Consider the following 26788-nt stretch of genomic DNA (forward strand, 5'->3'; position numbering starts at 1 on the left):
AATGGCATGCTGACACCTTTTTAACAGGATTTTTAAAAATCAGTACAAATAAATACAACTAATATTATAAAAAAATAATCTTTACCGAAAGTTAAAAAAATTAAAACGGTCACCATCTTGAAACGAAACGGATTTTTCTGGAGTTTTATAAAACATGCACCATTTAACCACCAGCTGCCTTACTAAAAAACGTGGTGTAAATATTACGCAGCGCTTATAACGAATGTCAGAACAGTGTTAAATTTGACTTATTACCATGACGTTTGTTTGGTTACAACGGTCTTAAACCAGGCTCAAGCCCGGCTTTACCACACCAACGTTGAAAATGCGTGTAATAATGTAATTAGTATGACGGCAAGTGCTTACAAAATTATTTTTTAAATAATATTGTAATAAATTCTTGAGAATATTAATTATTGTATTCATAAAAAAACAACGAATCCCAGTGAAAATTGAGGTTCATTTTTTTATAACTTATGCCAATGTTTGCTCATTAATTTAAATACATATTGTGTGGTTTTATTATTTGGGGAGATACCTACCTATCGATATTTCTTCGTTTGCATTTTATTACATAATAATTCGAACATCGCGTGACTACAAAATGATTTGATACGAAACGATACGTGTGTACACGCTTCGCGATTATGTAAAATGTTTGCGGATATAGTTTTTTGGTTAGGTTTAATTTTTTTTTCCAATGATTTTGCATTTCCAAGGGAAAAAAATCTAAAAATCGTAGTTCCTACCTATCTGTATGCTTGCTGAACACCACCTTCAGTGAGACTGAAATAAAGAAAAATCCGAGCTTTGGCTCTTCTAATTACTTGGATTATATTAGGTATCTACTTCTTCGGTCGGGCTTTCTCGTCTCATCTCCTCCTAATCAGAATTAAAACTTTGCTTGTAATGGCTTTAGCCGTGTTTTTGTGACCAGATTACTTCACCATCTTCATCACCCCTGACATCCCCTCTCCACTCACCAGCAATTCAAACTGGTGATGCTATATTTCCACTGGCTTCTTACCGCTGAGACTTTTATACGGTGTTCTGTGTATTCACGAAAAAAAAACAAATAAAAAATGATGATGTAATAATTACAGAATAAAAATACGTAAATTACATTTAAAATATAAGAAATATTAAAAGTCAAACCAAAAAGTAATTTCATGACCGTTTCCAGACATTTACACAGAAAATAATATTATTTTTATGTCAATAGAGAGACATCTTACGGATCTGCTAGGAAGCTAGGTAACTCAAGCTACCAACTACCAAAGCAGAAAATAAAGATAATTTCAACAGTTTGATAATGTATTTGACATATTATTTAATTTGTTCCGCGAAAAACACTAAAAGACAAAAATTATATCCATAACTGCTTTTCGCCGGTTTGAATAAAATCCATTTGGTTCTTATATTAGAAATATTATTTTTAGTTTTGTCTTTAGTTAGCTACCTACACAAATATTTTTGTTGTGTACAACTTTTTTTTGCGTTGGTAACTCTGTCAATTGACACTGATTGAAGTGACATTTATGTTATCGGCCGCGTTAATTCAATTTGTTAATATAGCGCAATTGAGTGGCGAACACTCCCTCAATAACAAAAAACTTATTATTATACAATTTAAGATTCTCGATCACTAGATTCTCTTATCTCTTGAGTTTTAGAATGTCTTACTGTGTAAGTTTTTGCTAACCCTAAAGCAAAGGATCGAATCTGTGATAGCAGTGTTGATATGAGCGCGATTTTATAGTGTTTTGTTATTGTTTTATGAGGTTCTAGCAACATTAGCCATTCGTTATAAGAATGTCATGCTACGAACCATTTCTCGACCATGGATGAGCTTTGTTTTCGGCGTTTGGTTTACGCTTTTGATAGTCTGGTACCAATGGCCGATGGACGATACGAAAAATGTTCTGGAGAAGCAAAACGAGATGCTGAAGATGCAGTTAAGGGTCTCCCACAATCACCTGGAGGAACTAACTAAAGATGGGAAGAAGGAGACATTCAGGGTTTTTAATACTAGCCGGTTTGGGAGCATGGTAAGTGTTGCATCCAAAACTTCATACCATTTATGCACCTTCAGAACTTGAAAATGGACTGTAAAATAAACTCAGGTAATCTTTTAGGATCGCTGGCCACGCATAATACGAGTATTTTTTAAACAAAATTAAAAAAAAAATAATATTAACAAAACTAAAGACGAACAAAGAAATGACGTACCAAAGTCATTACTATACAATTCTGTAAATGTATTATCTGTTCGTGCTATATTGTGGCTTAAAATTTCGAGTCAGAATACATCTCAATCTGAACATAATAAAATAGTGACACATGTTCATAATACAAGACTAATTGCAAACGATGGACTTGTAGTTCCCAGATACCTGAATAAATACGGTCAAAGAACTCTAGAATACCTCGTTCCAATAATTTACAACATGTTACCAAACTCATTAAAAAGCTGTGAATTGACTTGCAGAAGGAAATGTATGTTAAAAAATGGTTATGTGAAAGAATTTTTTTGTACTAATGTAATTATGTGTATATTTTATGTACTTGTTAAAATTGTATATGTATTTAAAAAGTAATTGTTAAAAGAACCCGTTGACAAACTGATATCAATCAGTTTAACAGGACTTAATAGTAAAAAAATGTATTTTTTAAAGTTAATAAATAATAATAAAAATAATTCAACTTAATTACTAGAAAAGCCAACCATTTACATCTGGGAATCGATTTGACAGTTCTTTGTTAGACATATTCGTATTGAGCGAGGCCAGCGATTCTAAAAGTTTATGCAAACTAATTTATGAATGGTGTTGATGGAATTGGAAGAGATGTATGAGACAATGTATGAATGTGGATGAGGCAAAGAAGTGTGTGCCATGGCCGAGTTGTTTGGTGGTCCGTCCTCTCTGCCTACCCCTGTGGAGAAAACCGCGTGATGGTTAGTTAGGGTCAAAGTAGGTGTAGGGCATAAAACAGTGTATGGGAAGAAAGGATAACCGAGTCACTCACCACTGTGGCATCTCTGCGAAGCAGTTTGAGCACATAAAACTTTATTTCGTTATACATAGTTTTAACGAAAGCATAACAATAGTGACACACCGCAATCGAAATTCCCATCCAACGACAAGCAAGTGGAAAAATGAGTAATATGTTTCTTGCTTCGACAATAGTCCTTTTTTCACTCTGGAGTTCAAAACAAAAGCACTCGAACTTCCACAATCTTCTTTATATACCAATTTTTTCAACTAATAGTGATAGTTAGGGAAAGGCATAGACATATGAATATTAGTAGACCTGCCCTAAGTGATTAAAAGCGTATTATCCCCACTCCCCATACCGGTTCCATTGGAGCCGGCTGTGCTCGCGTATGGCCTCAAGTGAAATTTGAAAACGTGACGTCATCATTCTTGTGCGAACTATGGTCGAGGCATCATCGGTTCATTTTACGAAATAACACGGCAAAATGTTGACTTGTACTATGAAAACTTGTAAAAATAGATGTGAAAAAGAGAATAAACCGTATTGTCGTATTACATTCCATATATAAGCATTATTTTACTTTATTTTAAGCATATTCAGATCGTATAATATGAATCAGTTGTTACTATCACATCGAGAAACGTCTGGACGCGAAACACAAAGCTGGTTGGTTGCTGGGAAGTAAATTATGAACATTTATAAAAGTGTCTTAACTAAATACTTAAATGAAATATTCGACTCTGAAAATAGAACCGAATTTTTTTGCCGAATTTGGACTTCGCAAATTTGTTCATAACGTGGCGAGTAATTTGCGCTCCCATGTAAAAATGTCTATTCATTCAAAAGCAGATTTTACTTTTAAGAAGTAAATGGTGATATTATAATGCGAGATGCCTATTTACTGTCAGATTGATTTATTGACGAATCACAGTCAGCTTCACTCCCTTCGTTCTTCAACAGTTGATTTTACCCCTCGCCATTATCTTCTCGTCTATTAATTCCTATGTCTGTGGGGAAAGGTAGGAACTAGAGTTTTTATATATTTTTTATTTATTTTTTATTAAAGCGACCATTTAAACATTGTACATACAAAATATGATATTAAATATATGTATAGTAAATTGTATTTCTTAGTCCTCCTCGTTAGGGTGATCTGTGCTGAGGCGAACTTAAGTTATTCATTTCTGTTTTATTAGTTTTCAATGTCGTTTTAATGTTTTTTTCAGAGTTTTTTCATTAATCTCTTTCAGCCAGATTTTTATTCTTGATTTGTAATCATTCAAATTTTCTGTTCGCTTTATATCAGGGGGGAGGATGTTGTGGAGTATCGTCACAAAATAAATATAATTTCTTTCCAAATAATTATAAGCAATAATTAGTCGCCTGAAATATCAATACAAATTGAAAATTTCTCCTGAGTATAAAAAAAAATGCCGCCAACAGGAATTGAACCCACGCCGTCTGATGTCCTGTCAGGTGCTCTGAACCACTGAGCTATGTCGGCTTATTTCCAACCCGCCAAATAATTCAATATGTACTAGTACCTCAATCAACAATTACTGCTTATTATTTTTTTTTTCATCCGCATAAATTTTAGTTTATCATTACAAAAATAATATTATTTCTTTGTCCGATTGTGGTTTTATGACCTGGAATATTTTTTATGTCACTGTGATTTGACCTTGGTATTATAGAGGATACATTATTTTTGAATAGTTTCAATAGTATATTTTTAGCAAATATTTGTTGTACATTTGGTACATGACATCACTGTAAGAGATAGCCATGTTCTCATTTAAAAACTCAACAGTAATGAGTAGTGGCACCGTTATCAGTAGCCGCAGCGACAGTTGGAAACTATTCCAAAATGAATACAAATTCAAAAAAAGTCTACCTAGTGCCACATGGCTCGTGTGCGCACCTCCATCTTATACCATAATGTATTTTTATGCCCGCAACTGTCTAACAACTAGTGAAGTCTCCAACTAGTGAAGTCTCTCATCTGCAGACGCTCTAAGTCTTGACAACTTTACTAATAACAATGCTTCCCAAATCAACTAATGACAAAAAATGTCTTCTGTCACAATAAAATAATTGATAAATTGTTTTTATGACCAGCTTTGTGAAAAATGCGATAAATTTGTTGAAAGTCGACACTACCAGAAAAGTATTTGAATCTTTTCTTATGCCATTTTATGCTCTTGTGTGAATTTTAGTGGTAAACCCACAATAAACACACAAACCTTTACAACTCATGTCTATGTGTAAAGATCTAGGTGTTTACTTAGATAGCAAATTAATTTTTGACAAGCACATCGAACACATTATATCGAAATCCTACATGATGCTAGGTTTTTTATTAACAATATGCAAAGTTTTCAAAAGTGCTAAGACTCTAGAAATGTTGTTTTGGTCATTGGTCAGAAGTCCACTGGAGTATGCTTCCACAATATGAAATCCTCACTATAAGGTATACGTAGATTTAGTAGAAAGTATACAGAATAAATGTTCGAAACATTTACTCAAGAAATACAACAAAGCTACAAATAATATGTTAACTTTACAAAAAAGACGCACATTGTCAGATCTGTTGTTTCTATATAATCTGCTAAATAATAAAATAGATAATCCCAAATTGCTATCCGTCATTGGTTTAAATGTTCCAACGAGGCGTACCAGGCACACTACACTTTTTCATATTGAAGCCAACAATACCAATGCAGCAAACAACTCAGTAATTACTCGCGCAATTACAACTTACACCTACTACGAAAATTTACTGCATTTAGACATCTTTCATGATTCCTTTCTAACATGCAAAACTAACTTATTAAATTTCTTAGCGTGACATATTTTAAAAATACTTTCACTTCATTTTTCAAAACAGTCAATTACAATTCGTGAGCATATTATAATTCTTGATTTCATTTTTTTTTTCTGCTTACACATTCTTCCTTTTATAAATATTACCTACTCATACATTAATTTAAATTTAAATTCATTGATTTTAATTTAAAATCATTAGTTTTCAGAACAATCTCAGGCGAAATTGCGTAATGATATTTTATGGACATACGTGATAGGTACTACAACTATGTAATATATATTAACTATGTATTAACTGTATCTTATTGTACTGTCTATGTCTTAATAAATAAATAAATATGTGCTTATTGTAAAATGAGATTGCAATGATGCCAGTAAGTGCTTCTCCCCTTTCCAAAACAGGGCTTAGTTTTCGGATACATTCAGAAATATTCCATTTATTACAATGTGGAAATACACACAAATTCTCCATCCTTCTGGCAGCGTATTTAAGGAAGATAACAGAGGCCTGACGGTTAATTTTGAGTTCAACTTTCACATAAAATCGTATACTCACTTGTGACACAGTTCATACTCGATTGTAGATACGGTAATCAAGCGGTTGTAGTGTGTAGGCTAGGGCTATTATACATTTGTCGGCTCGCCGCGAGTTGCTTGTGGAAGTAACGTTACAGCTCACAGGTGAGTTTGAAACTTTGCAGGAAACAGGACACAATCACGCAAAATCACAGAACACCAATGTACTAACTAGTACCGAAATTAGTGTGTTTAATTAATTCTTATACAAAGAGGGAAGTCACTGAATAAGTTCTCGCATAAATAAATAAGTACCTTTGATTCCAGTTGACTGATGAGAATGTGGAAGCCTGTGAGATCATTCACGTGGCACTGGTCTGCGGGGGCTACAACTCCACGCGGGGAATCGTGCCGCTGATCAAGTCCATCCTGTTCTACCGGAGGAACCCCATCCACTTCCATCTGATGATAGATGATGTAGCTTTCAATATCTTGGAGACGCTGTTCGATACGTGGGACTTACCTGAAGGTAAGATTTAAAAAATATTTTTTGTGTTTTTTATTTATTTTTATTTTTTATGTGATACCTCACAGGAGCCCTGTATGTACAGTGTAAAGTAGAGATGAGTCGTTCACGAGCGAGCCGCACAATTGAGCTAGCTCTTTTTGATGAGCCGTATTCTTACGACTCCCCGTAAACCGTATCACGGTTCAATTGAACGATAACTCTTTTATCAGGAGATATTTTAGAAAACTAACGCCATTAAAAGTATAATAACCTCCAACTACAAACTATGCCGCTATTTAAGGGGCCGAAGACCGATAGGTCTCCCGGCCAAGGGGAATCGATAAATATCGAGGAACAATTATCACATGTGGTCAACGAATGCCCGCTCCATTCATTCCCCGGCGGGATTGATGAGGTTTACATGGCGACGCCTGAGGCCCTAGAATGGCTCGCAGACCTAGATGTCCCTTTCTGACCCTCCCACCATACGAAAGAAGAAGATTAAAAGTATGCAATTATTAATTGTTATTACATTCTCAGAGACATGAACAGCGTCAGAGAGGTCCGACATCTCGACTTGGACATATGTATCTACACCTACTAACTACGTAGCATCTTATTTTTCTCGTGGTACGAAGCGTCGCACCGGTGCCAAAAGTCATATGATCATACATACGCTGGGAGCTGTATTGGGAGAGTGTATCGGGGAGCAGTACCGGGAAAGCCGTTCCGGGGGAGCTGTATCGAGCGAGTCGTATTGTGCGAGCACAGTATTTTCAAAGGCTCCCTCTCTTAATAAAATGAGTCATGACCCATCACTAGTGTAAAGATAGGGGAACTATATGGGCATCCGGTTGGGCAGCTCTATGAGTGGGTTAAGATAGGTGCTGTAGGAAGGGTAATTAGGGTCTAGAAGAGAGAGGGAAACAGATGCCGTTAGCTCATTCCACATGCAAGCTGACTTACACAAGAACATCAATACGCATAGAGCAGGGATGTTGACCATTGTATTAAAATTTCTCCGAAACATGAGCGGTGCTCATCAATGCCTCGGAATTTTTTTATTTGTCATACCGAGATGGCACTACTTTAGTTTACAGTTTGCATGCGGATTATTCCAGCAGTTCGCTACTAGCTTAAAAATTGCTAGCATTCTTTATCTGGCATTTGGGAGAGACTGACAAGTGACAATGTTTTTAGCGAACAATTTTTGTCACCACTGATTATTTTAACAAAATCAATAAATTATCTCATTACAGTATCCATCAGCTTCTACCACACCAGCGATGCCATACCCTCGGTGGCGTGGATCCCCAATGCTCACTACTCCGGGGTGTTTGGTCTTCTGAAGCTGACACTGCCCCAGAGGCTGCCCATTGGCCTGCGTCAGGTCATAGTCCTGGACACCGACCTGACCTTTCTGTCTGATATCGCTGAGCTGTGGTCACTGTTTGTGAAGATGAAAGCTTCAGAGGTATACCTTATACTAATAATAAGGTTAAAGATTTGTTCCAGGGGTGTTCATATGTGTGCAATGCCTCTAAGTCTGTATTAGAAATACATGTTCTTCTTCTTCCAAGAGTAAGATCTGACATTCTTAAAGTGTTCTCCACAGGCTCTTGTCCCCAGCCTCCAGTAGTCAGACCATCTCATCCTGCTATAATCTCCATCTCTTCGGTCTGCCTCTGGGTCACTCTCACTGGAAAACTCAATTTGTCATGATTACTAGTGTCACATCTGGCTTTCATTCCTCATAGGTAGCCCATCACATATTTAGGGCATTAATAATAATAATAACATTTTTGTAATGATTTATGCAACAATATGGCCCCCAGGTGCTAGGGCTGGTAGAGAACCAAAGCTAATTTAATAATGTTAATAGTGATCAGGAAATATTCTACTTTGGAATCCCTCAAGGTACAATGCTTGGACCAGTTCTATTTAGCATACACGTAACCTTTCATGATGTTTCTATTATGTAATGCAACAATGTGATCTCCAGGTCCTAGGGCTGGTGGAGAACCAGAGCGACTGGTACCTAGGCAAGCTGTGGCATGAGTTTAAGCCGTGGCCCGCCATCGGCCGCGGGTTCAACACCGGGGTCATCCTGCTGCACTTGGCGCGCATGCGGGAGTCCACCCTGAACTGGCCGGCCCTCTGGAGGAATGTGACTGAAGATAACCTCACCAGGTTTAATACTTTTTTTTTCTAATTTTTACAATGTCTATATGAGTCGTGGATTTGCAAAACCCGTTCTGCAAATGTCTGTATAAAAAATCTGTATATAGTCGTGAAAAACTATTTGGAACACCTTGCTAAATGCTAAATAATATCTAAACAATGAAATATTATTCTTTTGATACTTAGTAAAAAAATATTAATATTATATGTATTTACTTTCAACATATTTCAAACACTTTTTAGGAATGTATCAAAACCAACAGAAATTTCCAGAGTGAGTTTTGAATTTCCAAGACTTATTATCCCACGGCTTGTTATCTTTGATTTAACTCTCATAAGTTCTTAGTTCATAGACCCTTTGTGCTGTCTCTATTGACAGTTGCATGGAGTTCTTGGAGGCTTAACACAGTGCATTACTGTACACGCCCCAGAACAAGAAGTTAATAAATTTCAATATATGTATTAACAATTTTTCATCACTTCTCTTTCATTAATTTATCAGAATGCATTTTCTCTCTTCTTATCCTGGTTTATATACAGCTTTAAAGCCTTTATGGACTGCACATCTTGCTATTAGAATTTGAATGTCTATTTTCATTTCACAGCAGTCCTTTAATAAAGTATAGTTCAATGTCTCAATATCTTCAATATCTCCCCAAGTATCTGCACCTTATTCCCATCAAGGAGGAACATTGGAGCCATAGATAAGCAGGTATTTCTTCATCCTCTTCACTGCATTTCCTTTAGCTATTGGTGCTTTCCACTCTCAACTAATGCAAATCTCTCCTGAGGAGTGTCTTAATGAGTTTCTATCTCATTTTTAGACCATGTCTTGAGTTCTTCAGGTTGTCCCATTCCTTGGACATATTTAAGCTATTATGCCTCTAACAGCACCCTTTGATTTAAAAAAAGTTAATCTTGCAATATGCGGCAGTAAAATTGAAATGTTTTAATAGAACCAACAATACATACGTCATATTCCTTGTACCGTGTATTATTATTAATTTATTTCAAATCTGATCAATTCTCCCCAGGTATTCTGGCACAAAGCTGGCAGACCAAGATGTGTTCAATGCGGTGATCAAACTGCGTCCGGAGATTGTGATGAAGATGCAATGCGAGTGGAATGTGCAGCTCAGTGACAATAGCCGCAGTGAAAGCTGCTACTCCCTGAGTTACAGCGTTATTAAGGTGTGTAATTTATCTGCTACCACTAAGTACATTATCTTAAGGCATCATATCAACAGTTTGACTATTGATATGATATAATTTTTAAACAGCTCCGCAGCTAACAGCCTTGGCTCACCGTACTTGCAAATAAAACACAGCCAAATATTAGGCCAGAGATTGCAACACATATGTGCAAGAAGGTGCTGCAAAATATTGCAATACCTTTGCACACTGATGACATGTCTCATCCTGCGTGTCCTGAAGTCCCAAAAGCTCTTCTAGATGGAAGGAGAGATGCTCGTTTGGTTATCTCTCACACCAGAAGACAGGTGGAAACTTGAGTGGCAAACAGCTGACATGAGAAATACCCATCTCATACCTGACGCCACACAGAGACAGCTTTGGTTTTCACTATCTCATAAATTCTGATCCTCCGTAAATAGGATAAGGTCCCAAAGCCGTTATGCCCGTATATGATACACAGCTGTAGCCTGAAAGCGTCGGAGATGTGTAAATACAGTGTGTTAAACTTCTTATGATGTTTCCTCTGATCATACCCCCAGCGTACGAAAGAAGATGTTAACGCTTCTTGCATTCATACGTTAATATCCAAATAAAGTTCATTATTTCTTCTTATTTCAGATTATTCACTGGAACTCCCCCAGGAAATACAAGGTGAAGTTGAAGAATATAAAATACTTCCAGAGTGTCTACCAGATGTTTCTGGGTTACGATGGAAACCTGTTGAGGAATAAGCTGATCACCTGTAAAGAGGACAAAACAGTTAGCAAGGTATGGTAAAATTCCCATCTGCTATAAAACAGCTCTTACAATTAACGACTTATCATCGTTGTAAACCCATTTTCGTGAAGTTATATTTGCCTACTTTCTAGGGGATTTGAAACTAAAACAGCTCTTACAATTAACGACTTATCATCGTTGTAAACCCATTTTCGTGAAGTTATATTTGCCTACTTTCTAGGGGATTTGAAACTAAAACAGCTCTTACAATTAACGACTTATCATCGTTGTAAACCCATTTTCGTGAAGTTATATTTGCCTACTTTCTAGGGGATTTGAAACTAAAACAGCTCTTACAATTAACGACTTATCATCGTTGTAAACCCATTTTCGTGAAGTTATATTTGCCTACTTTCTAGGGGATTTGAAACTAAAACAGCTCTTACAATTAACGACTTATCATCGTTGTAAACCCATTTTCGTGAAGTTATATTTGCCTACTTTCTAGGGGATTTGAAACTAAGGGCATTTTGCTTGAATTTCTAACTCATGGATTGTAAAATGCCATAGAATCTATCCAATAATTAATATAGTTTAGACATTTTGATGCATTTTTGACATTTTTCTGTTGCTTCTATTGAAGTTCTGATGATCCAAGTCAGGTTGATAAAATACATACATTGTATAGAAAGACATATATAGTAAATAAAGATATACATAGTAGAGAAAGACATACATAGTAGAGAAAGACATACATAGTAGAGAAAGACATACATAGTAGAGAAAGACGTACATATTAGAGAAACACACCACATCTCATGGCTTTGAAAATTAAGTGACTGGTACAAGTGAAGTTCCACTGTTCCGAGGTGCAGTCTGTAGGATGAAGTTTTCTCTAATGATTGCCAATCTCCGATAGGATAGAACACCAGAAGAAGGATTTCCTTCAATAGAAAAAGAAAGAAGTTGTGTGGCAGACATGATCAAATTTGAATTGATTGATGATTTATGTATTCTGTTCCAGGTGAATGACACAGACCCCTGCTACACCTTCCGCTTTGCGCACTCGACAAAGTGGCGGACCCACTTGTACTTTGTGGAGTTTGCCTACAGCCACAAGGATAGCTACGATGTGACCCTCGTTGCTCAGTTGTCCATGGACAGGCTCCAATTTCTGGAGGAGCTCTGTGTTCACTGGGAAGGTGACAATATATTTTATCATCCTAACTGTCAAGCTCAGTGACGGCTAGAGTGTGCTAGAGTGTTAGGATTCACAAATTGAAGTTGTAGTCAAAAATGTTTAGAATATTTTTTTTTGTGAAGATTTAAAGATTTTTCAGGATTCACTGCCCCACAATATCAATATATATTATAAAAAATATATTTAAATCTGCCAAATCTCTACAACACAAGAAGTTTAAGATGTTAAAAGAAACCACCACAGATATTCACTTAGCCAGTACTCAGCAGTCAAAATTCAGAGTTTTTCATAGGATAGCTGACTTGGTGACATTTCAGACCACAGAGATTACCGTGTCTTTTTTTTTGGTTCCAATTTTCGATCGGAGTTACCTGCTACTCTGTCACAAAGTCATGGAACCCTACTATGTACATATAGGGTTTTCCAATAAGAGGTGTTATTTCGATATTCAAAGAAAAATGCCATTTTTTAATATAAATGATCGAATGTTTATTTCATTATAAAGAGGAAAGTATTCCGTTAATAGTGAAAAATAACATCAGTCAAATGACCACCATGACCATGCCTACAGGACCATATCCTTTTCATGAAATTTTCCATAACCAAATCGCAAAGTGGCTGCCTTATGTCCTTGATAGCTTCACGAATTCCATCTTTGAGGTCTTGAATCGACGCTGGACTGTTGGCGTAGACCTTCTCTTTCACGTGGCCCCAAAGGAAGAAGTCGCAAGGTCTTACATCACAAGATCTCGGTGGCCAATTGTGATCACCTCTTCGAAAGATAACACGGTCCGGAAACTTTTCCCGTAAAAGATCAATGGTTTCGTTGCTTGTGTGGCACGTAGCGCCGTCTTGTTGAAAGTAAACGTTGTCCAGATCAATACCATCCAATTCCGGCCATAAAAAATCATTAATTCCTTAATTAATATTCAAAATAACACCTCTTATTGGAAACTCTTTAATTACATATGTAGTTTACCATTTGCAAAGTTATGTATATCTATTTTTTCTACTTTCTTACCCTGAAGTTTGATCAAAAACAAATGGAACCTATTGTATCCTAACACTAATTAGATAATACACCCTAGAAATGCCTTCCATTTAGATTTGAATGGAAACCAGAGTCACCACTGGCTTTTGGTTTTAACCCATTTAACATACGCTATCTCTCTTACACTTACCAGAAATTGGATATCACCATCCCATTTAAATTTCATAATGATGATGAAACACAGTTTTATATTGTAAATTTAAGGCCTGATTTTACAGATCTTTGATTAACGAAACACGCCCACTTACTCTTGTTCTTCTTTATTCTATGTACCCTAACAACTTTGAATTTATGCATGTTTATATATATGTATATTTATTTATATATATTTTTTAATTCTTTAGGTCCAATGAGTTTGGCACTCTATGTGTCCGATGCAGAATCCCAAGAATTCCTCTCCTTCATTGAGAACTGGTCAGAAGTATTAAAGAACAGGAGAAACATAGCTTACCATTTAGTGTACAAGCAAGGAGTAAGTTCAAACATTTTATATTGCTCAGTAATTCTCAGCAATCTTACTCTGCTGCCATACAAAATACTGTTAACCAATTCATTTATTACATTGTCATATTACCTTTGAAAGATGTAAACCAATTTAGTGAAGTTCCTAACACACTTCCAGCCGGAAGGGTACTTCTACCTTTTATGCTGTCCAATAATTTTATGTACATATTTTATATCGATCTCTCTGTAAGTCTATCGGCTCACTAGGCAACTGAAACTGGTTGGCAATCGAGCTTCTCGCACAGCGCAACTCTAGTTTACGATTTCACAAATTATCTAAGCTTGTTTAACCATAGAATGAAGAAGAACACTTCAGCTGTCATCTGTTACTATTATATTGACATTAGTGATGATGAACCCGCCATTATTTACTTTTCTTTTCTTGCATAATCAGAAAGCCTATAGTCATAAATACACGAGAATTATTCAACATTTTTCAAAAAATTTAATGTTTTCCTGCTCGGACATATCGTAATCTGACAGCTCTTGAGAATGAAGAAGAAGAATATTTTATTGATGAAAATATTTATTAATTAATTAACGGACTTATGTCCAATATATTACAAAGCGACACCAGATTTGGGAGAATGTACAATGCAAGAGTAAAGGATGGTATATAAAAGCAGAGACAAACAGGGAAAACATTAGAAAATAGAAATGAAATAGAAGTGTCAAGTCAAGTCAAGACCTTGCTAAAACTAAAGTGATACAAAATATCCTCAATTGCATAGTGAGCGACAAAAAACATTCTGATTTATACCAAAAAAATCAAGGTCTTGACTTGAGTTGACCATTCTACATATTATGGACAATGGTGAATTATAAGCATGATTAGCCGAGTGTTGATTGAAGAAGAGCAGTTCTTTATTTCTGAGTCTACGAGAAGGTATATTGAATGAGATGGGTTCTAGTAATGTAGGTGAGTCAATAAAATTGATGATAATTTTAAAGAAACAAATGAGATTTTTTCCGACGGTCTTCTAAAGGAGAAAGGTTTAGAATTTGTTCAATTTCATAATATGAGTAATTGCCTCTTTCTAATCCTAGCCTCCTGGCAATCCCTTTTAGGAACCGATGTTGAACGGACTCAATATGACATAACTATATTGAATATGTAGAACGGGTAGTACATACATCTTTACATTTATCGCACCGGAGATGTGGATGTTTTTGATTTTATGTATGTAATGATTTGCCCGAAAATGAAAACCGTTTTTTTTTATTTAATAAAATATGTACATTTTTTACACATAAGACATCACTAAATGGCCGAACACTGACTTTAACTTCAGTTTATGGAGTCCTATTACAAAAGTAGGCTTTAATTTTAGACAATAATTTTATAGTTGGGGTGTGTTGAGAACTATATAAAAAATTTCACTAAAATATTTGTATTATTTTCAAAGGCCTTGTTTTACCCCTCTGAAGTAAGTTAATTAGCATTTTGGGATCCATCTTTCGTGATAGACCACAGATCGAATGTCGCTAGTTTTTCCCACCCTTTGCGGCTCTCATCCATTTGAAGTCAATAAATAGTCCTGGCGACTTCTGTTTTTCTTTCCCATCCAAGTATGTACATAGTAATCTCATAATCTTTGTAATTCCAGACACATTATCCCGTGAATCACTTGAGAAACGTTGCACTGAGAAACATTGTCACTCCATACGTGTTCCTGATGGATATTGATTTTCTGCCCATGTTCGGAATATACGAATACCTCAGGAAATCTATTCAACTCATCAATCCAGGGCCTCTGAAAAAGGTAAGGAAACAATTAAATGTCATCATCTTGGCTAACCACTTTGAGGATAGCTGTACCTTTTGATTCACTACTCCTTCCTGTCAGCAGTTTAAATTTATCCCATACACCGTCATACACGGCATTGTCAATATATGACAACACCCAAACAGCACCTAACTTTTTTAAATTTTTTAACATAAATATTATGTATAGTTCCTGTTAGCTGGGCAGGACATGTAGCAAAAGCAAAAGATAGCCGACAACGGAAGAGGCTTCTCTAAATTAAGTCTGCAGTATCAAGAAGCCTAAACTCTGGTGACCCAACAGTGTGGCGATGAATGCTGCATTCAGGCATAAAGAACTGAAAGAAGATCAAGAGACCGATAGGGATACAATCTTTTCTTAGAGATGTCCAAGATTCTTCATGAGGTGTAGCTGCATTGATTCAGTCTTTTATTTCATACTTCGATTTCAGGCTCTAGTGATACCAGCCTTCGAGACGCAGCGCTATCGCACAAACTTCCCGCACACCAAATCCCACGTGCTGCGGCAGTTGGAGGGTGGCAACCTCTACACCTTCCGTTACCACGTGTGGAAACGTGGACACGCTCCTACCGACTACACACGTTGGAGGAACACCAGCATCCCCTATCAGGTAATCCTCCCTCCCTCCTCAAACAATAACAGACAATAACAATGACAAACTACTTTAAAGTAGTTTATTGGGACTTTTTGATTTTTGTATATTATTTTGATATTTAATAAAAAAAAAAAAAAAAAAAAAAAATTAAAAAAAAAAAAAAAAAAAAATTGAAATATAACAAACTGTGAAGCATTAAGACATTTTTGTCATTTCAATTCATCAGTCATCTTTCTTTTAACCACTTGGACGATTTTTGGCATATTATGACAAGTTTTCAAAACGTCTTGAGCGATCGCTTGCCATAAAATGCCAAATTTATATAGAACGGAAAAATATGGGTTAAACTGTGAAATCTAGGAGGATTCATTGGCTTTAAACCATAGTAAGCAGTTCATATGTTTCCATATTAATATTTTGTGGAATGATATTAATTAAATCAAATGGCCAAATCGAAAACCGAACACCCACCACTTGAGAGGTTAATAAAAAAAAACTTGGAAGCAGTTTGCATTCATTAATAGTAATACATATTTGGATGATTTATATAGCGCCGTTTTTGTGCAAAATCACCTCAAGGGCGCTGTAAAAACATATAATACACCTCTACAATGGTCGATGTTATGTATTACTAACTATATATGGAGATAATATACAGTACCATACTTACCTGGTAGGTCACTTAGAATTAACACTTAAATAACATTAAGGCGATGCACTACGTAGTAATGCAAAATCATGTGTTTTTGGTTTTTAAAATTTGGTCGCCTAGAAATGTTTCAGATGCTTTAATTAAATACTGCGAGTAGAATACATCTTGGCCTTTGAAATAATCGAATATTTTTTAGATAAGTCTTTTTATAAGCCCAGAAAAAAATAATGCATAAGGCCTATGAAAACTGCTTTAAAGTTCAAAATCTCCTACTTACGAACCCATTTTCGGTTATGATTTATTGTATAATGTGCAAATTAAGTTATTTATAAATGATCGGAAAAAATTTAATATTTATGCCTGAACAGTGAACACAAAATAAAATAAATGGCACTTTTTGGCCATGTTTTTTTCTTGCATAAATCAAAACAGGCGGATGGTGTAAAGCGGGAATTTAAACCTTATCGCCATCTACGTAAGGGGTGTTATTGATAGCGGCTCGATTCAAAATATTACACGACGTAGTGTATCGCCTTAACTAATTGTTTATTAGCGAAATTTAGATACAGGATTTAGGACATAATTCTAAAATATAATTGGACTTTCTCTCGGGAATGGTATATTTAATTTAAGGGTATGACAGCTTAAAAGGGTAATTTTTTAGTTTAGACCTGAATTCTGTTGGACTTGTTATGGATCTTAGTTCCGGAGGGAGTTTATTCCAAGCCTTCGGCACAGATGCTCCGAAAGCGCGATCACCAAACTTAGTATTTGGCTTGCGCTTAGGTTCCATCAGTCTGCCTGATCTAAGAGTTGACTGCCTCAGACCAGTGTTTTCCGGGAGGCATAGTTCAGAGATGTAGGGTGGGGCCATTTAATTTATGGATTTAAACATTAGTAATCAAGTAGCAAGGATTAACAATCTGCTGTTTACCGATTGATTGATGCGCAAATAAAAACAGTTTTCTAAGTCTGCTTTAGTTAGTGTCTGCTCATGCAGCCATTTTTTATTAACTTCATTTACATGGGCATTCGTATATGTGATCTATCGTAGGCTATCCCCTTACGTGGACGTCTCATATGTGATTCGAGAAGTTTCACTTAAACACATGCACTGTTTAAAAACGTGTCATGTGGTAGGCTAAATTGCACTTAAGGCCTATTGAATAGGTTAAGACCATATTTTACGAGGACTCCTCACAGAAAATGTATTTATATTTTTCAGATTGAATGGCAGCCAGATTACGAGCCCTACATTGTGGCGCACAGCACGATACCTTCGTACGATACGCGCTTCACGGGCTTCGGCTGGAATAAGGTGTCGCACGTCATGGAGATGCACGCGCAAGGTTACACCTTCGTGGTGCTTCCCAACGCTTTCATCATACACATGCCGCACGCACCTTCCTTGGAGATTAATCAGTTTCGAAACTCTATGCAGTACAGAATGTGAGTGAACAGATCTACTATCTAACTAACCAACGCATCGGCTCCCTGCAAGGGTAGGCAGAGAGATTAGACCGCCACACAACTCTGTCGCAGCACTCCCTGCTTCATTTACATTTATACGTTGTCTCAAACATCCTCTTCTGTTATTCTGTCCTTTATTTATTCACTCCTCGCTTTTACATATCTACATTGTTAACCCTAGATAACTAAACTGTTTTCATTGTTTCATTGTAACTACACTTTCGTCGAGTAGACTACGCAATAAAACACTAGAAATAAATCAATATATTTAATTAAGATAGGAACTTGTTACATGGCACAAAAGTAAGGTTTATAATGATCCAATTAATATCAAAATATCAGTCTACACAGTGACCACACATGTCAACATTATGTGAACCACAAATAGCCCCTCTACATCTGGTGCAACGGTGTTTGGTCATCCTCCAGGCCTTGGATGGACACAGATAGCAAATTTTAGGCACGTTTGACGTAGATGGAACCGGCGCTTCTATTGTAGAAGAATCGCCAACATTAACAATAAATATAAGAATATATTAATGTACGTACTTTAAAAATAAAAATTGTTGTTATAACTAAACTTTCGTCCAGCGGACGACGAGAAGGTCATAGGCCACGTCCTAGTATGCGTGTGGCCACAATCGCGTCACGTGCTGCACTGTTTACTCAAATTAGGAAGGTAATGAAAGAGTCCAGGTCGTGGAGCGGGGAGCGGGGGGAAGTAGGTGATTTCGAATTTCGCCGAGTAGCGCGTCGTCGCCTCGACGAGCGATTAGTTATATAGGGTTAAAGGTAAGTTGTTCAGGAGTACAATTATAAATGCACATAACATAAAAAGCCGATTATGAATGATGCAATACAAGCTATTATAGATAGTTCTGTTGTACAAAAGAGTTCAATAATTGTACATAATAAACAAGATTACAAAATAAGTACATACTATGAAAGTAGTTCTAGTGCAGAAATTTTGTTGATATTTATAAAAAATAAACATGAACAGTTTGTTGTAAAGTGTATTTGTATTTAGCAAACCTTTATTACGCCAGATTGGGTGTTTTACAGAACATAACTAAATTAATACATCGATAAAAGGTGCGCATGAAAAGATATAATGATACATCGAAAGTTGTATGAAGGAGTTTGATAAGTAATATAATAAACATAAGCAGTTTGTTGTAAAGCATGTTTGTAGTAATTAACATACCCTTATGCCCTATTGGGTGTCTTACATAGGATAAATTAATATAAAGAAAAAGTGTGCACATGAAAAGTGCGACTATTTGCCGATGATACAATAATATATTTAATTGGAGAAAACTATGAAGAACTAAAACATATTTTAACCACTCAGAACATTAGAACGTCAAAAAACGTAAATATGATAATAGCGGTCAAGACATTAGAACGTCTTTTCACGTAAAGCGTGAGATTTTACAAAAATCGATTTATTTCCATCACTAGTATACGGATTGCCATGATTTAAAAAACAGATTATCGATAATGAATAACGCTACGCGTCTGTATTCAAGAATATCTATGGAATGTAGAGGTGCATTATCTAAGTCGATTGGATCTGTCATCTTGTTCGTTCATAATTTATTGCGTTTCTAAATAATTTATTAAAAATATTTTAGTTTGGACGGTTAATATTTTGAGGTGACTAATAGTTTTTAATTATATTTCTTCAATATATAAAGTGTTATTTCTTTATGATACTCAGAAAAAAGTACATTTTTCACAGCTTTGAAATAATGGTCAGCGATTTTTACATATTTTTGACGTTTTCAGAAAATGTATATTTAGAAACGCAAATATTTACGTATAACAATACAATACGATAGTGAATTTCATAATCTTTCCAAAACATTTTTTAGAATGAGGCTACGTTTCCCAAAACGTGAGTTATGAAGCTTTTAACAAAACTCGTAAATATCACAAAAATTTTCACATTTTGACAGTTCGCAAAGTTAAATAATGAACTAGATAATGTATCAAGATGGCTAAAAATAAATAAGCTTAAATTAAATACAAAAAAAAAATGTATGGTAATTGGTTATAAGAAGACATCCAGTGAAAGCAAAATCAAAATTGATGGTAAAATTATTGAAAATGTTACCGATAGAAAATACTTATGAGTTATAATAGATTCCAAACTCAACTTTAACAAACATGCTGAATATACCCAAAAGAAAATTGGAAAAAGATATCTTTTTTGGGAAGAATTCGCCAAAAACTGTCCGAAAAAACTGCAATCACCATTTATAACTCCATTATTGCTCCACATTTTAATTACTGCTCAACTATCCTTTTCCTGTGTAACGACCGAGAACAAAATAAATTTCAAATTCTCCAAAATAGGGCAATGAGAACAATACTCAGAGGAAATAGATATTCAAAAGTAAATAAAATGTTAAACGAACTAAATTGGCTAACGGTGAAACAGATGTTGACCTTGAACATAATGATATTTGTACACAAAATAGTAAACAACCTGTTACTAAATATTTTTCAAATAAAATTGTGTACAACAAGGACATACACAAACATAAAACAAGGACGTGCAATGAAATCAGGCTACCAAAAAAGGACAAGGCGAATACTCAGAATAGTATACTATATAAAGGGATGAAATACTAATATAATGCACTGCCGGAAAACCTAAAGTCTGCCCCAATTGGAAAGTTCAAGATGTTGTGTAGGAGCCACATCAAGCAAGAAAAAATATGGTATATTTAAATGTAACAAATTAATTAGTAATTTGTAAACTTAAATGTACAAATTACTAAAATAAAATTAATAAATAAAATAAAAATTTAAAAAAATAAATAAAAAATTATAGATCTATTGAATTTTAATTTGGACACCGAGTGGTCTAGGTGAACATCATTTGAACTATACTTATTACCAAGTCTGTGTAGCCGTTGAATTGGCGAATTTTGGAAATAATTATTAGCAGTCTTTTGAACATTATACAGACCAGTCAGTCGTGTCACGCGTAGGTACACGCAAGATTATAAGCAAAGTAATACAACAACCTTAATCCTATTTTACTACTTGCATGACCTATGATGACATTTTTTCATATTTCTCGTCAAGTTTAAGACAAAAATTTTTGCAGCTCAATTATTATTGCAATGATTATTTTTGATAATTTGATTTGTTGCCAAATGCCATCCCCGATCCGGGGCATGTTGTGATGCTGGACAGCTTTGGAAAGAGAAGGAAATGGAATCGGGAAGGTTGGGAAGTACCTAGCTATGAATTTCACTGTTTGGGCCTACAAAATCTTGTTTTCTAAAAAAAAAAAACTAGCTAACCATCTCGCCGTTTCTCCGCAGGTGTAGGCAGAGAGGACAAACCGCCCAAACTCCTTGCCTCATTCGCATTCATACATTGTCTCATACATACTCTTGTATTATTCTGACTCTTGACATGGCCCGACTCAAGTATCTGATTCACTTGGTCGTGCCATGTCTTCCTCGGGCGTCCCCGACTTCTGCTACCATTCACATTTGCATTGTATATTATCCTTACACTCCTTTCTTCGCTCATTCGCTCTACATGCCCAAACCATCTAAGCGTCCCTTTCTTGATCTTACTCATTACGCTTACATCAGCCTTGCACTCTTTGCGGATCTCCACATTTCTCACACGATCATACATGCTATGTTTTAAAGCTTAGTTATTTGAGTATCTGCCCTGAATGTGTGAATGTGATTATGTATGTATTTTAAACTAGCTGTACCCCGCCACGTGGGCAGATATAGTAACAGTAGCGCTTGTTTTTTTCGTCCAACAGATGGCGCTGTTTTAAAAAAAAGCATGTCTGTCCAACAGATGGCGCTGTTTAAAAAAAAATTAAGTTTGTCCAACAGATTGCTGTTTTTCAAAACAGGCATATTTTTACCTGTCACAGGTGACATCTGTATAGTATGTGCATATAAAAACACGCATATTCAATGCAAAGTTGTGTCAAAATTTCAAAGCAATCGGTGAAGAAGTTTTGAAGATTTAAGTTTTTGAACAAACAAACATTTACATTTTTATTTATATAGATGTAATAAAATTATATTTTGCTTTGCAGGTGTCTCAAGAAATTGAAGGAGGAGTTTATAACTGACTTGAACCAAAAATACCACAAGGATTTTACCTATGATACTATTAAATGATTTAAAAATATATATTTTTAACCAAATTTATGGACAAAAACCTCATCGCTTATTTTTTGATTTTCGATCTTCAGGTGTAAAATTCCAAGACACATCAAAATGCCAGGGAAAACTTACTCTAACATATTTTGATATTCTGTTGTAATTCTTCCTGTATATCCATTGATAATAGCAACAAGGGAGATGGGCCATGAACCATTATTATTATGAGACCGTGCACAACCCTTGTCGCCAACATCGTTCACCCGTACTAGTGCAAATCGCATCTAAGCACATTGGCATTACTCTTTTGTTTCTACCCACACAAAAATGCAAACTTTCATTGGCTCCGCCGCGTCGATAGTCCGTGCAGTGTACATCGGCGAAATCGGCGCGCTCCCATGACACATCTCCCTTTGCTTAACTCATTTACGGCAGTGGTTCCCAATTAGTGGTACGCGTACTCCCAGGGGTAAGTGAGGTTACTCGAAGAGGTACGCACACGTAAATATTTTGAATCAACCAGTCCTTCACGGTGGCCGTATCGAACGACGCCAAAGGATTACACTATTTATTGTAGGGAAGAATATTGTAATAATGTTATTTTAAATGTTTTGTAATATATATTAACCAATTTTGGCTACAATGGGCACACGAGTTTGGTTTCGGGTTTCGAAGGAGTACTCAGGAAAAAATAATTGAGAACCACTGATCTACGATCATTTTTAAATTTTAAAATCTGTAATGAAGATTTCTTTGATTGAAATTATGGTGGCGATTTTTTCATTTTTATAAATAAATAAACATTGTATGGAGACTGTGATCAAATATTTCTTTTAACTTTATATTTATATATAGTATGTAGTAATAATTGTATTTAAGATTAAGTATTATAATTTATTTTTAAATGTGCAATCTGATATTCATTTTTGTAAATAAAATAACATCACTACATTATATAATTTGTGTTGTGCAAAATTATGAAAATTTTCTGTTTAAATGTGTATGATAGGGACATGATTTATTCCCCGTGCAGTGACCAAGTTTCTCATGGGTAGATAATGCAAGACATTTTCTATGGCCTAGCTTGTATATTGGCCCAACTTACTCAAGGAGCATAATGTGTCACGCCAATATATACGCGTACTGCACCTAAAGGATTAAATAATAAAATCGTTTTCAATATTGAAATCGTACATTTGAAACTTTGCAGCGAAGACGATCAGTAGCTGACTCAATATTTATACACAGAATTTTAAACAATGACATTGACTGTACTGAACTTCTGTCCCTTATTAACTTTGACATACCTTTGAGACGTACACGACATACAGTGCTATTCCACACGCTTAATTATAAAACAAATGCAGCATCTAATTCGCCAATTAACCGAGCTCTTCATACACTAAATAATATTTGTTCTCTAACATTGACATTTTTTCAGATTCACTGCCCAAATTCAAACGTGGCATCATGTCAATAATTTAAACTGTTCAATGCGCATACATACAGACACACACACACACGCACACAAACACTCACTTATACATTACATACGTCACACAAACACCTATATACTACACACGTCACCTGGTACATAAGGAATAAACATACCACTTAACAGACATTACAAGGACACATATCACATATACCCAACATGAAGTATCTTATTTATGTATATTGTTTCATCTCTGTAAATCATGTACTGTTTGTTTCTATAATATAAAATAAAATAAATAAAAAATTACTTTCATGGTACCTACTATGTACATATTGTAATTTTTTTTCCAAAAGTATGCATATATCAATACCCTTTTTAGAAATCTTTTAACATTATGTCTTAATTTAAAAAAAATTAAATGGATATTTCTGAGCTCTTTAGCTCACGATGGAAATTATGTTGTGTGCTGAAAACAGTCGCACTGACCTACAAATTCAACCAACAGGAAAAACTTCATGGTGCTTGAGCTCACCATTTGTGAGTTTTTGCTAATTCATACAATCAGATTTCTGCTTTGTAGAGGTCATAAATAAGTTTTTTTTTAATGATTTCACATTATTTTTTTGATTATTCGTTTGCTGTTGTTTTGTATTCAGTGTAAAGGTAATGTAAATAAGGTTAATAATATAATTTGTGCAGAATTTCTAAAGGTTGTGTTCATTTTATCCAATTTTCGGTTTCGAGCACATCTTTTAACTAGTCAGTTTTGCAATATCTGTGTCTGTTATAAGATAATAATCATGTGCAATAAATCCAATATTCACAAACTATTCCGCTTGGGTTTTATTTAAATAAAATATGCTTTAACTCCTAGAGGCCAGAGCCCTGCATTTGCAGTGTTGAAGAATCGTGCCCAAACAATCAAAGAGAATATATACATACAGTCAATTCCGCTTAATTGGACCCCTAGCGTTTTGTCTCCAATAATAACAAACTGTTATGCTTGTGTTTTATTTGAATAGAATATACTTTAACCCCTAGGGGCCAGTGCCCTGCATTTGCAGTGTTGAAGAATCCTACATAAACAATCCAAAAGAATATATCGACGGTCCCGAAGAACTATGTTGGATGTGCAAATTTATAGTTTTGCAGTAGAGCTGTTTAAAGTTTCGTTTCTGCATTTTTACTGTTTTTGATAATATATTTCTCCATTAATTATTAACCCCTATTTATATAGGGGTTAATGCAAAGTATCAAACAACACTATATTACTTGATCTCAAAGTCAGTAAAAATGCAGAAATGAAACTTTAAACAGCTCTACTGTAAAACTACAAATTTGCACATACGACATTGTTCTTCAGGACCGTCGATACACACAGTCGATTTCGCTTTATTAGGACACACATGCCTCAAGCATTTTGTCCCAAATAAGGCTGATAATATTCAATCTTCGACCAGTATTCATGGCTCAACTATACAAAATCAATTTAGTGCCTCCCTGACGTCTGTACCCTTTCCCCGACGTTTTCTTTTCGATGTCCCTGCTTTTTCTTGTATTACCCATTTGTCACACAAAAGAATTGAATAACACATTGAAGACGCAATATGGTAGATTTTGGTACAGCCGACGAAGACTAATGTTAAATGGCTATTTATTCAGTAAATCAAATTTACTTGAAGTCTTTTCTTGGCACTTTTTCATCTTTACGTCGACAAAGGTCGGCGGATGGCGAACAGCTGGCGTGAGCGAAGCTTACCGATTTACTACCGAATGAACTCGGAACTCCCGTAGCGCGACGCATCCCATCCCCTAACCCACTCTACTTACCGCACGCCCGCCTTTAACTAAAGATTGTTTCGTGTCTATAGTATGTATGTATGTACATATTTTTTCTTCACATTAAAGAGAAAAAAAAAGTGCTATGAACTTATGCATTTAGCCAATACAAATACAATTTTTAATTTAGTACTATTTTGTAGCAAAAGCCCCTGATAAAAGTGCCACATTTGTATGGTAACATACAAATTTGTAAGTAGGTACTCATTATGTATACATATAAATATTATGTTGTCATGTTGTAATTTCTGACATAAATCAATGTTTTATAGTTATATAATGTTTTTTTTTAAAATCAATTATAATTATTGTTTCTTATTTTTTATTGATTTTCATGTATAAAATAATATAATAGTATGTGTGTTATTTATACTGTCATAAATAAAGTAAAAACTGGAAAACATATTGGAGCAATCATTTATTTATCATTTTACTAGCTGCACCCCGCCACGCGTTGCTGTTGCTCAATCTGTCTGTACAGATAGAGAAATAATAGCGCGTGCTGCTTTTAAGTCCAACAGATGGCGTTGTGTAATAAAATAATTATGTTTTTCTTGTCACAGGTGACATCTATATAATATGGATTATAAAAAACATGCGCATATTCAAATACAATGTTGTGTCAAAATTTCAAATCAATCGGTGAAGAATGAGTGATTTTGAACAAACGAACATTTATATTTATATAGATAGTAAACTAGCGCAGGCCCGTGAAAATTCACTGGTTATTATAATTGTAGGATTTGTGAAGCTGAAAGTATTTATAAAATATTTGCCTTTCATAATCAAATATTGTCGATTTTCTTTATGATTTAATTATATTTTTTGGGTTCAAATTAGAGAGATCAGAAATTTGAAAAAAATCTGTAAAGTTTATACCAAAAGAAATATCTTTTAAAATAGAATTGTTATCAATTAAATAAATTTCTGTCCTTAAATCCGGGGAAGTTTCAAATATCCTAGGAATATTTCAAAATATTCTGGGAAAATTTCAAATATCTTTGTAATATTTCAAAATATTCTGGGGAAATTTCAAATATCCTATTTATTTATTATTGGATAATTTGTATAGCGCCGCTTTTGTGAGATATCACCTCAGGGGCGCTTTACAGTTGATGCAGGTATTACAGAAAATATAAATATTACAAAAATAGAGTGAAG

General features: G+C 35.1%; 1 protein-coding gene across 1 annotated transcript; it reads left to right on the forward strand.

Annotated features, from left to right (window-relative positions):
* The first annotated feature begins 1524 nt into the window (after positions 1-1524).
* LOC149413589 (xylosyl- and glucuronyltransferase LARGE2s-like) lies at positions 1525-26013 on the forward strand. The gene is made up of 12 exons (XM_089644752.1): positions 1525-2048; positions 6667-6868; positions 8107-8321; positions 8850-9037; positions 10063-10219; positions 10841-10990; positions 11964-12141; positions 13536-13663; positions 15303-15458; positions 15913-16092; positions 17955-18178; positions 22284-26013. The coding sequence occupies exons 1-12, from the start codon at positions 1818-1820 to the stop codon at positions 22366-22368; spliced, it is 2094 nt and encodes a 697-aa protein (XP_089500878.1). The 5' UTR covers positions 1525-1817; the 3' UTR covers positions 22369-26013.
* Positions 26014-26788: the final 775 nt, after the last annotated feature.

Source organism: Hesperophylax consimilis, chromosome 21, assembly GCF_061612785.1.
Source record: "Hesperophylax consimilis isolate HC1 chromosome 21, BYU_Hcon_1.0, whole genome shotgun sequence".
NCBI lineage: Eukaryota > Metazoa > Arthropoda > Insecta > Trichoptera > Limnephilidae > Hesperophylax > Hesperophylax consimilis.

What these genes read in the sequence shown, in the direction of transcription:
- LOC149413589 (XM_089644752.1), top strand. Translation starts at nt 1,818, where the DNA reads ATGCTACGAACCATTTCTCGACCATGGATGAGCTTTGTTTTCGGCGTT. An exon ending in ACTGAAGATAACCTCACCAG is followed by an intron (nt 9,038 to 10,062) that starts GTTTAATACTTT and finishes AATTCTCCCCAG; the next exon opens with GTATTCTGGCACAAAGCTGG. An exon ending in ATTTAGTGTACAAGCAAGGA is followed by an intron (nt 13,664 to 15,302) that starts GTAAGTTCAAAC and finishes TTGTAATTCCAG; the next exon opens with ACACATTATCCCGTGAATCA.